Source organism: Gadus morhua, chromosome 3 (genome assembly GCF_902167405.1).
Source record: "Gadus morhua chromosome 3, gadMor3.0, whole genome shotgun sequence".
Lineage (NCBI taxonomy): Eukaryota > Metazoa > Chordata > Actinopteri > Gadiformes > Gadidae > Gadus > Gadus morhua.
In genome coordinates this window covers 6,585,353-6,597,852 of record NC_044050.1, presented here as the reverse complement: position 1 = coordinate 6,597,852, position 12,500 = coordinate 6,585,353, and the positions used below count along the sequence as shown (strand labels likewise).

Here is a 12,500-nt window from a genome sequence, read left to right as displayed (position 1 = left end):
CCTGGGACATGGAGGTGTGAATAGGGCCCCAGGAGGAGGGCATTATCCTCCCTCAAGCAGACTGTTTGAGAAACAAATTGGGGCAAATAAAGCATGTAATTAGATTATAGGGCCCAGTGTGCTGCCCGGTACAGCGGAGCCGTGCCCTGCTCTGCTGTTGGCTGAGCAGGGGCCTGTAGTGCTGCAGCTGGTCCCAGGCCAGCCCACCAGAGAGAGAGACAGAGAGGGGGGAGAGGGGGGAGGAGAGGGGGAGAGAGAGAGGGAGAGACAGGAGAGAGACAGAGAGGGGGGAGAGGGGAAGAGAGAGGGAGAGAGACAGAGAGGGGGACAGGGAGAGAGGGAGAGACAGAGAGGCGGGAGAGGGGGAGAGAGAGGGAGAGAGATAGAGTGGGGGAGAGGGAGAGAGGGTGGGAGCGAGGGGGAGAGGGGAGATAGAGGAGGAGAGAGACAGAGAGCTGGAGTGAGAGGATGAGAGGGGGAGAGAGAGGGAGAGAGAAGGGGAGAGAGAAAGAGAGAGGGGGAGAGAGAAAGAGTGAGGGGGAGAGAGAGGAGGAGAGAGACAGGGGGAGAGGAAGAGAGGGGGAATGAGAGGATGAGGGGGAGAGAGAAGAGGAGAGGGGGAGAGAGAAGGGGAGGGAAGAAGAGAGAGGGGGAGAGAGAAAGACAGAGGGGGAGAGATAGGTAGAGGAGAGAAAGGAGAGAGAGGGGAGGGAAAGAGAATTAGACAAAGCGTGAAATTAAGTTATAGACAGAGACACACCTATTTCTTCTTTCTGTTGCTCTGAATATGTATATTTAATTTACTCCTTATTACAACCTACCCCTCCATATATAAATACTTTGCTCTTTCCCCCTCTCTCTTTAATTTGCTCTCTATTCTCTTTTGCCAGTGGGCAATAAATGGAGACGAGGGGGGGGAGAGACTAAGAGAGAGAAATAAAGACCAGAGAGAGAATGACAGATACAGAGATTGGGAAGAGAGAAAGTTAGAAAGAGATGGAGAGAGAGAGAGAGCGAGAGGGGGGGGGGGGGTGGGGGAGATATGTATAGTAAATTGTGTGAAGGAGGGGGGAGTACCGCCTCTTGCTCGCTCAGCTTTTGTCCGTGAGTATAGTATGGTTTGTTTTCTCTCCATGCAGAGACCCTCACTGGCCCAAGATATTGTTTAAGATTCCTGAGCCGATAGCTGCAGTACGAGGCCCTTTGGCTCAGCTCAGCTGCTGCAGACTGGGCTGCCCACTGGATCACTGTTCACTGTAGAGGTTGTGGGCACTCCGGCTGGCAGTGACGGTGTAACAAAACAAACAGGAGAAAGATGGCAAGGACGTTCTGACTTCGTCTCTCCTTCTGGTGTTTTATGACCCGGTTTGGTAATAAGACCCCAGCATGACATGAGTGTGAGTCGCAGCCCTCCTCCTCCTTCTGAACAGGGTGTGTGGAATCCCAGTCATGCCCCAAAAATCTAGGGAGGAGTTCCATCACAACATCTGATCACTTCCAGCCATGGAGACCTACACACACACACACACACACACACACACACACACACACACACACATATGCATGCATATCCAGCATGCATGCACACACACACACACACACACACACACACGTTTACATTCAGGCTCATGCATGCCCACACACGGTCACACGCACGCACACACACGCACGCAGGCAAACACACTCACACACAGATGCACATGCACACACAACCACACGCGCACAGAGGCATGGCTGCTCCCTGTTATCTTCCACGATCATCCTCATCATCATTATCATCATCCCCCCCCATGTCCTCCTCCTCCTCCTCCTCATCATCGGTTGCTTTCACAGTCTGTACGTCTCCTGAGAGACGGGTCTGGGGGTCTGGGGGTCTCGGGGTCTGGGGGGGCGAGCCATCACAGGTCACCAGTGGTTAATCCCCTCCACATTGCGTTGCCACGCAGACATCTCTGTCATAACCCCGTGGGAGTGTCGGCTCACACCATCCGTGACCCAGCAGCACAATGTGTGTTTTGTCTGGGCCGCGCCAGCGGAGGTATTCGCCACGCATTCCAGCCTCCATGTGTTCACGGCGAAGGGAGTGTGTGTGTGTGTGTGTGTGTGTGTGTGTGTGTGTGTGTGTGTGTGTGTGTGTGTGTGTGTGTGTGTGTGTGTGTAGGGAGAGTAGGGGGTTGCTTTGAGACAAATTAATATCCACTCCGTTTTCTCCACAAGACCCTCCGTCAAGCCATTCTGTCCACCCCACCCCAAAGCCCCCCGTCCCACTTCCACCACCGCCCTCTCCACCACTCTGTCCACCCCCCTCTCCAACCCCCTGTCTACGACTATGTCCACCCCCCTTACACCCCCTGTCCACCACTCTGGCCACTACTCTGTCCACCACTGCCCTGTCCACAGCTCTGCCCCCCCCCCCCCCCCCCCCCCCCCCCCCCCCTCCTCTCCACCCATCCTTGCCCCCCATGGCCTCCCAGCTGCCCCCTCTGTGGTGCTCTGTGTTCTGCATGCGTTTGCTTCCCCAGTCTCCAAGTCCTGTGTACTCTGCTCCTTCCTTCCCAGTCATGTCTTTATCTCATCCATTCTTTCCATTTCTCTTCCTCACTTGCTATCATCCTTCTGTTTTTCCTTCCTCTTTGGTTTGATGTGGTTCTATTGCCTCCCTGTTATCGGTCTCTTCTGCCTCTTTCTCTTCCGTGAAGATGACAGAGCTATGGGGGTCTGCTGCGTGGCTGTAGGGGCAGAGGACAGAGCGCGGGGTCTAACAGCAGGGTCCTCCTCTGTTCAGTCAGATCAAGGCCGGTCCTGAAGGCCCGTAACCCGTCGAGATGCACGGTGCTCTGCCCCCTGTTGCGCTGACCCAGCGGTGTGTGGGTGGTCCGCGGGGGTAGAGGTTCTGTCATAAGCAGCGTGTCCATCAAGGTTCTCCACCTCCAGTCGACCCCTCCTCAGAGCCCATTATACGGAGGGCCGCTTCTGAAGCCGCCTATTGTGTGTCGTCGGACTGCTGTGGAAAAGGGCAGCCTTAGCTAGAATAAGGAGGGGTTGCCGGTTTGAATCCCCCTCCCCCGCCCTGAGAACTTGAGGTTTCACTGTATTTGTGTGGATTTAAATATGGGTTTGAATGGCAGTGTATGAAGTGTTTCGAACGCAGGCCACGGGCAGCGAACCTCCCCAAGTGGCAACAGTACAAGATCAATGATGGACGTCTCCAGGTGATCCACGAATGCCACACCATATTCAAAAAGATATATATTTTTTTTATAAGATGAGCAGTTGCATTTTTGCAAGATTACGTTTGTGCCGTCTTTTGAAAAGTGACATTCCTTCACTTGTCTCAACCTAGATCCCCCCCCCCCCCCCCCGCCCCATTGAGGTGCGGAAAATTACGTTACGCCCCTAAAAAGTGGACGCATTCCTGCGTAGAGGAATGATGGGGGGGGGGACGGGGACGGGGGACAGAGGGACTATGTACTATCATGGAGGGTGTAGATACTCCTGCACCACCCACAGAGCCCCCTGAAGCCTAGGCGTGAAACTCAAGAGGGGGATGGGGGGGTGGGTTGGAGAGAGGAGGAGAAGGAGATTGAAAGTAGAAGTAGAAGAAGAAAACGGTTTTGGGGGGAGTGTAGGTTAGGGGGGGGGGGGTGTAACAGCAGCACCCTGACCGCGCTGTCAATCCTAGCTGTCAGAGACGCCTTAGGGACCTCCGAGAGCCCCCACAACAGCTGCAGGAGGAGCCCCCCCCTCGGGAGCCTCTCACACACACACACACACACACACGCACACGCACACGCACACGCACACGCACACGCACACACACACACGTACACATACCGATGAAGGCGCTCACACACAAAGACATTGTGTATGAATTCATCATCCAAAACAGACACTGTGATTGGACAGACAAGTTGTATGCAATGTCCTTTTTCAGTAAAACGCGGTTATTGAAACTAACCCTATCCCTATGTAGAATTATTGGAAGAATCCCATATTGATGATTTCAGGAATTTACTGCCGGCAGAGATGCCAACTAGCAAGTAAGGCTAACCCATGACTCTCTACCCGACAGTAACTAAGTGAACCAACCTGTGCTAGCTACTCTGACCTACCCACGGCCTGTCTACAGCAAGACTTGTGATCTTCAGACCAATAGCCTTGATTTAATGTTGGCACCATAACGTGTGGCGCCTTCTGAGAATAAAATGCATCCAAACCACAATCAGATCACCGATGAAGAACGCCTCCCACTTTTCCACACGCACTGTGTCACACAGATACACATGGACACATGTGCAAGCACACACAAGCACGCGTGTGCATTCCTGGATGTGTGAAGCGGACAGTGCAAGGCAACAGGAATTCAACCTTTGCAGGATGACTCAGTTTTTCCACCGCGGGGAGGAACAGAGGAGGAACAGAACCTACATCCTGTGTTTGCAGGCAATTCACAGAAGCTATGCCTCGCCTTTTGTTGGCATCACATGTGTCAATTTCCTACCCAAGGCCATCCAGGTTTATGGTGCTCCCATGGTAAACATCTTCGTTTCCATGCGTTGGATCCCTCTACAATGGATGAGATACGGTTGTAGGACTGACGCTCCAGACGATAAAGTCGTGGAAACAGCTTTGCGTCTGTGTTCAAACCCTGACGTCAGACATCCTTCAACAAGAGGCACAATCTCCAGATGCTGACGTGTGACATCACTGTAAGTCACTAAGGATAAAAATGATCTGATGCTCAATTACTTAATATTGTAATAGGTGTTGTTTTGAGAGTTCAGTAGTTTTGTAAACGCATTCATAAAACGACCCTTTAGAACAGTATGTAGGGCATACTATTATTAATAATAAAACAACATGATGTATCCTTCACTGAATCAGGGCTATGCTTGTATTTCCTACAGTTCCCAGCATCAAAACTACCATAGAACCATCACCCTCCTACTCCCAGCATTAAAACAATCATAGAACCATCACCCTCCTCTTCCTCCCAGCATTCAACTACCTTAGAACCATCCACTCCTCTGCTCAGCATTAAAACTACCTTAGAACCATCCACTCCTCTGCTCAGCATTAAAACTACCTTAGAACCATCCACTCCTCTGCTCAGCATTAAAACTACCTTAGAACCAGCCACTCCTCTGCTCAGCATTAAAACTACCTTAGAACCATCCACTCCTCTGCTCAGCATTAATACTACCTTAGAACCCTCACCCTCCTCTTTGTCCCAGCATTAAACTACCGCAGAACCCTCACCCTCCTCTTCTGACACCAAACATGAAAGTGAGAGCAAGAGATAGGAAAGAATTGGTAAGAGACATCAGAAAAAATTGAGAGAAGGTGCAAGTGGGGGGGGGGGGGTTGATCTAGTGAGAGGAAGGGAGGATGATCTAGTGAGAGGAAGGGAGAGAGAGAGAAATCCAAAGGCAGCCAATCAGGGCAGCCGCCTGAGCCCTGGAGCTGCAGTGTCCTGCTGGGCCGCAGTTAGACGCATTAATTGGCTGAAGTGGGAGAGATTAAAGCAGAGCCATGTCAGAGCTCTGCTAATTGATTTAATATTCATGAAATACTAATAACCACGCGGGAAGGCAACAGGGAACCAATTTCCACTTGATGCCGTGTTTTCACACCCGCTCAGGAAAGAAATAATATTTTGGCAAGGGGTTGGCGGGAAGTCTTGGGAACACCCAAACTGGCTCCCAGCCTCCTCACCCCTTTCCCTCCCTCCCTCCCTCTCTCCCTGATCCTATTAGCATTCAGATTTTTTGTCCTGCACGAGTTGATGTCCTACGAACTACAGCCCAGTGTGGTCATGTACTCATCTTCTCACGTGCATCATCCCCAAACCGCTCCATAGTTCAGGCGATAGTGGCGGACATCTACATCCTGTGTGCCCTTGAGAAGATGCAGCAGCAGTAGTTGAAACCCGTACACTGTATCCCGTTAGTTAGCGTGAGGTACGAGGACTCACCGGAGGGCTCCTGCGTGCTGCTGGCCGTCGTCGTGGGAGGTGCGACAGGAATCTCTGCTCCGGGGGAAACGTGACACAGGACACAAAGCAACATCGGTTCCATTACGTTGCGCAAACTCTGCTCATGTCATTCATATTTAATTAATATCCACCGTAGTACAGTCAATGAACAGTCATAACTTGCATGCATGTGAATTTGTTTGTGTGTGTGTGTGAGTGCTCTGCACACGCATGTGTTTTTCATGCTTGCCGGTGTAGGAACTGAAACCTAAAATAGGTATAAGGAATATCGTCGGCCCATTCGATCTGTTTGTTTCGCATTCTTCTCCTCTTTTCGACAGACAAGCCTGTCATGTTATCGTGAGTGTTGGGCCATTTTTTCTTATTGTTATAGGGGCCTGCAGTCAGGAAGAAGAAACACTGTATCCTTACGGCCGGCTCAGGTGGAGAAAAAACAAACAACTCGGAAGATTAGATCAAAAGAGGAACACCGGCCTCCATTCGATGTTAGGGCTGAGAACGATGTTACTGTTCTAATCTGTTCTCCTCCCTGTCTGCTTCCTTCAGGCCCCCGTAGGACCAGCTGCCCTGGGGAGGGGGGGGGGGGGGGGCAACTGAAACACCAGCTCTTTTAGACTCCATTCTCAGGTCTTCCTCTCTAATCTTTGAGTGTGTGTGTGTGTGTGTTTGTGTGTGTGCGTGCATGCCCGTGCACGTGTGTGTGGTAGGAAGTGGACACTGGGAGAAAGCCATGCGTGAAGCAGCCCCCTGTTATCTCTAAAGCGGAGCAGGATGACAACAGATGACAGAGATACACACACTCACACACTCACTCACTCACACACACACACACACACTCAAACACACAAACACACTCAAACACACAAACACTCACACACAAAACGCTGAAGATTGCAACTTTGTTAGTGTGGGCAGGGGAGAAGAGGGCCAAGATAAGGCCCTTAAGTGCTGAGTGGCAAACAGGGACTTTGTTGAGACACAACAATGTATGGAAGCTCAGAAGGTACAAAGGAACGGGAGGCTGTGGGGGAGGGGGCTTCAACAGCAGTTTTGTTATAGCTGCGCTGCTTAGACAACACAAGGAAATAACCTCTTATTTTCACACAAAAAAAACCATTCTCCATTCCAGAGTAGGAAAATACATTATTCATTAGACTTGTATTCCAGCTCCGTCTGCTAGATCTCCCTGGTTCTATTGGGGACTATATTTAACGACTTGGCATGACAGATGAGATTTTCCAAAAGTATTTGATCAAATCATCCGTCAGTTCGCGGAACAATAAGTGAACAGTTTTTGAGAGATTTCCACACAATCTCCACGGGGACAGGGAGTGCTCTGCTGACGTGCAAGTTATTCCCTGCTCCCCGTTCCCATAGATACTAAAACCATTTGTCAAATAGATATTTACTGATGTACTGTACATACGGTCAGTACATCTTTCACTTAATCTCTCCCCCGCATTTTGAATTACTGTAACTTTTAGGGACGTGTACTTCCCAAATGTACGCAAATTCATAGTGACTGCGAGGCACGGCCATAATCCCACACATGCCATAATGTTTATTTGTGGACATAAGACAGAACCAACCATATGTTGAAATGTATCGACAACAATGGCCGCTCTGGCTGCCAATAGGGAGGAGCTGGTGGTGCTCAACGTGGGCCTGACCGTCTTCCAAGCAGGACCCAAGCAGCCACGCACGGCCCTCTAAGTCAGGGAGCATGTTTCCTATAACCCGCTCGTGTAGATTCTGCTACCCAGCTTAAGCTTGTATAGATGATGTCACCGATATAATGTGACTCATTGCTAAAATGAAACTTGGCTAGCTCTTTTTGCTAAACCTAATGGGCCAAACAAACTCTCCCCCACCCCTGTTCCAGAGTGCCGACCCCCCCCCCCCCAGTTAAACTCAGAGACATGAGCTATCTGCGCTGTCTCTTTAAATGCCCTCGTTTCCCAGCGAGATCCCTATTCAGATCTATGATGTTAACGCCTTAATCCCTTGTATCCAATTAAATTGAAGCAACCAATTAAAACTCTGTTGTCTTACAGTGGTACAATGGGCCAATTAAAAATAGCAGAACTCGCAGCAAAACCTGTGATTCCGCCTTCGCACCCTCCCTCCGATACCCTATAGCCTCCCGTGGCATCGGATGTTCCCTCCCGGCTGCAACCTGAGTAAGCCCCTGGATTAACAGACCATCAGCTGTTGAGAACAAGTAGAACAGAAAAGTTCTGAGAGCGTTCGCCCCCCCAGCGTCATGTGTTTTCTCTCACAGGATGTTCTGTACGACCCGCCGTGTCGCTGCTGCTAACGATCTCGCCGGCCTTTTGCGAATCGCTTGCGAGACTCTTGGAGAAACCAACAAAGAGTTAGGGCTTCTTATCCCCCATAACCCGGGGGCTGCGGTTTAAACAGTGTGTTTATTTAAACTGGGAGATTAACGTGACTGGACCACTGACAGTCCGACACGAAGGGCTTGTCTGAAGAGAAGCAGATGGAAGAGAGGAGGAAGACGAATCATGGCCGTAGTCGCACTCGTTACACTTAGCACTTTAAATGGCATGTTCCAAAGTAAGGTTTCAGTGTGTGTGTGTGTGTGTGTGTGTGTGTGTGTGTGTGTGTGTGTGTGTGTGTGTGAGTACATGAGTGTTCGTCTAGGTAAAAGGAAGTCCCCCCACATTCAAAATACTGTTCCCATGCATAAACGTGCACTTCTAGGTAGGTATACACCCATGGAAAGTTGTTCGGCCTACAGTTTTTTCACGAGCATGTCTCTAAACGTGCTAACCAATGAACAGGTTAGCTACCGAGCTCACATACAAACACAGACCAAAACCGGGGACGGCTTTTAACATTAGGACCCTGAAAACTTCCACTCTGCCGACCTCTGACGCGTCCTCATGAAAACAGGTCCTGTATGTGTGTGTGTGTGTGTGTGCGTGTGCATTTGTGATCTACGGGCAGCATCACATAAGGCACGGCGGAGGCTGTGGTGTCCACGTACTTATGCAGGGGGCAATGGGCGAGCGGCTCTGCTGGAAGCCTTTAGCGCAGCGGTTGCACGTGATACCCGTCACCCCGTCCTTACAGGGACACTGGCCCGTGGTTTGGTTACAGGTTTTGCCAGCGGCGCCCACGGGATGGCAATCACATGCTGTGAGGAAACAAGAGGAAGAGAGAGAGGCACAGTGAGTGGTCGCACACACACACACACACACACACACACACACACAAACACATACATAAAGGTGAACGTGGGGACATTGCATTCGTACATCTATACACAAAGGAAGAAGTGTGTGTGTGTGTGTGTGTGTGTGTGTGTGTGTGTGTGTGTGTGTGTTTGTGCACGACAGCATGGACAGCAGTGGTGGTGCCAACAACAGCAGAGGCAGCAGGTGAGCTGTGAGACAGGTTAAGAGGTGCACAAAGACAGACAGAAATATACATACACATGCATGCATATGTTCAGATATGCATATATAAGTGTGCATGAGACAGACAGAGCAAAGGGTTCAAGCGTGTTTACAAGAGGATCAAATCATGAAGCCTAATCCTAATTGTCTGGTCCTGATTAATGCAGCGCTTTGATGGCCAACCCTGAACGCTCGTCACGTTTCCACCCGGACTGGGGGGTCCATTCAGCACACATGCTCCAGGAATGTCATCACTTTCGAACCCAGCCCGACCCCCAGTACTTAGTCCAATTCTAGATCACATTACTGACTAACACGACTGGATCTCAGGGCCAAATCCCTGACACATTTGGAATAAATGTGGAGTAACCAGCGACCGCAAGTGATTCTTTTTGATCCCAGGTGGTGTGAATACTGGGGGACTGGCCCAGAGACAATACAGGACTGGATTTGAGCTGGAGAAAAATCGGCCCTTCTGCCTCAGAACGAAGCCTTGCCCAGCAGTGGGATACTTCATTCAAGTAGCACAGCAAGAAAAACTGAGCTATCTGGCCGCTTGGAGACCCTGTTTACACTATTATTTTCTGCGTGGAAGGTTTGTGTGAGTCTAACTTTCACCCCAAGGGGTGTTTTCATCTCTCTCTCTATTCTGTGTTGTGTCACTTGTCACTCTTACAAAATCAAAGGCATCGTCTAATTCTGCTTGGTGTTTTTTTCTTCTTAAAGGGGTAATTAGTAGGTACGCCTGTTGTTTCTGACTGCACCGTGACCGCCTGTTGTTCAGGGGGGTGGGGGGGGGGGGGGGGTTAATACTGGACACCTTTTTTTAAATCAATGCGCTACAAATCAAAACATGTCAGAACTGTCGAACAGATGTTTCCATGACAACGCGAAAAACAATCAGTGCAGAGCACCGCAGAAGGACATTTGAAATTCATCTGATTAAGTTGGTAAACAAACAACAAAGTTTATTCCTTATGCATTGTTCTCTGGTCATCTGAGTGAAGAACTGTGCAATAGGTACTGTTTGGAACACCCTGGGTGATCCACACTACGGCTAGCCTAAAAAAGTATGTTTTGTTCCGTGATAAAAACAGATTTGTTATTAATCTAATTACTCCCTAAAATAATAATTATATTGGAGTTTTGTTCACTTCTTGAATAAACATCAGCTTTTCAATCTCTCTCTATCACTTTCTCTCCTTTATCTCTATTGTCAATTTCCCCTGATTCTACTCTTATCCCACTCTGACAAACACACAGTCTTGAACTGTGTGTGTGTGAGCGTGTGTGTGTGTGTGTGTGTGTGTGTGTGTGTGTGTGTGTGTGTGTGTGTGTGTGTGTGTGTGTGTGTCTCCCTAATCTTTTCTTTAAAGGGTGTGTGCCGATTAGGACTTCTGCACCCAGCAATCTGTCACTGCTTTCATTGCCTCGCTGTTTGTGGGGTTAGTTCACACGCCCACACACACACACACAAACACACACGCTCACACCGCTGCAGGAGGCCCAGTAAACAGCATGGAGACCAGGCCGGCACGTCCAGAGGCCAGTAAATTAGGGGGCCTGTCAGTGGAGCTGGAGCAGCAGGGCTTAGTCTGAGCGTGGAGCTCTAGAGCGCTGCAGCCATGTGTGCTTTAACAGAACATCCACCACACACACACACACACACAAACAGACACACACCACACTAACACACCCACACACACACACACACACCACACACACAGACAAAGCCCACAGGCTGCCAGTAAATCAAGGTGCACAGCACATGGCCAACAGGTGGGAGACCCCCACTCCCCAAATGCACACACTCACTCTCACACACACACACACACACACACACACACACACACACACACACACACACACACACACACACACACACACACACACACACACACACACACACACACACACACACACAGCCGTCCTCCTCCCTCACATCCACTTCCTGCACTCCTCTCTGACTGATGGGAGTGGCTGGGCAGATGGCTTACTGGCTGGAGGACTGCCTGGTTTACCGGCTAGAGGACTGCCTGGTTTAGTGGCTGTAGGAATGCCTCGTTTATTGGCTGGATGATTGCCTGGTTCAACTGGCGGAGTAGGATGATGAGTCATCTAACGGGTAGCCAAGTATTAGCATAACCTTTCTGACCGGTTTCATGAACTGGGAACCTGTCTCACTTCCTGACCCAGCGTGTCATGATGAGCACTAAGTAGACGCCTTGCTGGCGGCCTGGTTCACAGACCAGAAAACAGGAGAAACACCTCCCGACCGACCGACCGACCGGTACGACTGACTGCCCTGCGATGCAGTCAGTCAGGACCCTCCGAGTGACTCCTCAGTGGCAGAGCTTCTGTGGTGTGTGGCCACTTAGCTGCTGAGTGCGTGCTCCTCTTCAGAAGGCCTGGGAGATAGGACCGAGTGCTCTCCCTCCAACCCCCCCAGCCCGACGACAAAGGTGCTTTTTTCTCTCCTCGAATTATTAACCAATAGGGATCCTATCGTTGTTTTGTTTTCCAGGGGGCACAAATAAAAAAAACGTCGTTTTACTTCACAACCGCACCTGAAACCTTCGCCCTTTGTATAACCGTCTGCTTGTTGTTCAGCAGGAGAGTCAACTGCCCAGCGTGAGTCAGGGTTCCCGGCCGCCGCGGCCCGCACATAAAAGATCCAAGAGCGATGTTGGTTAACAAGGGAGAGGAGAGGAGAACAGAGGGGGAGGGTTTAACACCAGGCCGCGGAGGCCCTGCTCCGGTGGAGGCGGAGGTTTCAAAACGTGAGAATTTCTGAAGCCGGGTGATCGTTTACCATAAAGTGTGTGTTTGAAGTCTGAGCCCCCCCCCCCCCATCCCAGTCATACACTCCTCTCTTTGGGTGTGCGTGTGTGTGTGTGCGTGTGTGCATATGTGTGTGCGCGTGTGTGTGTGTGTGTGTGTGTGTGTGTGTGTGTGTGTGTGTGTGTGTGTGTGTGTGTGTGTGTGTGTGTGTGTGTGTGTGTGTGTGTGTGTGTGTGTGGGTGTGTGTGTGTTCTGTTCTTCTGTGCCAATAAGAATCATTTGTTAGCTGCTGGAACAAAGCC

General features: G+C 50.4%; 1 protein-coding gene across 2 annotated transcripts in view; it reads right to left on the bottom strand.

Moving 5' to 3' along the window:
* The window catches only part of ntn1a (netrin 1a), a 55,082-nt gene that overhangs the window by 7,558 nt on the left and 35,024 nt on the right, over window positions 1-12,500 (bottom strand). The window contains exons 4-5 of one of the 2 annotated variants that reach the window (XM_030351366.1): window positions 9,006-9,155; window positions 5,975-6,028 (exon numbers count right to left, since the gene is read on the bottom strand). In XM_030351366.1, the coding sequence (XP_030207226.1) occupies window positions 5,975-6,028; window positions 9,006-9,155 (204 nt within the window). The remainder of the gene's footprint in view (window positions 1-5,974; window positions 6,029-9,005; window positions 9,156-12,500) is intronic. The other variant, XM_030351367.1, reaches the window with a different exon arrangement.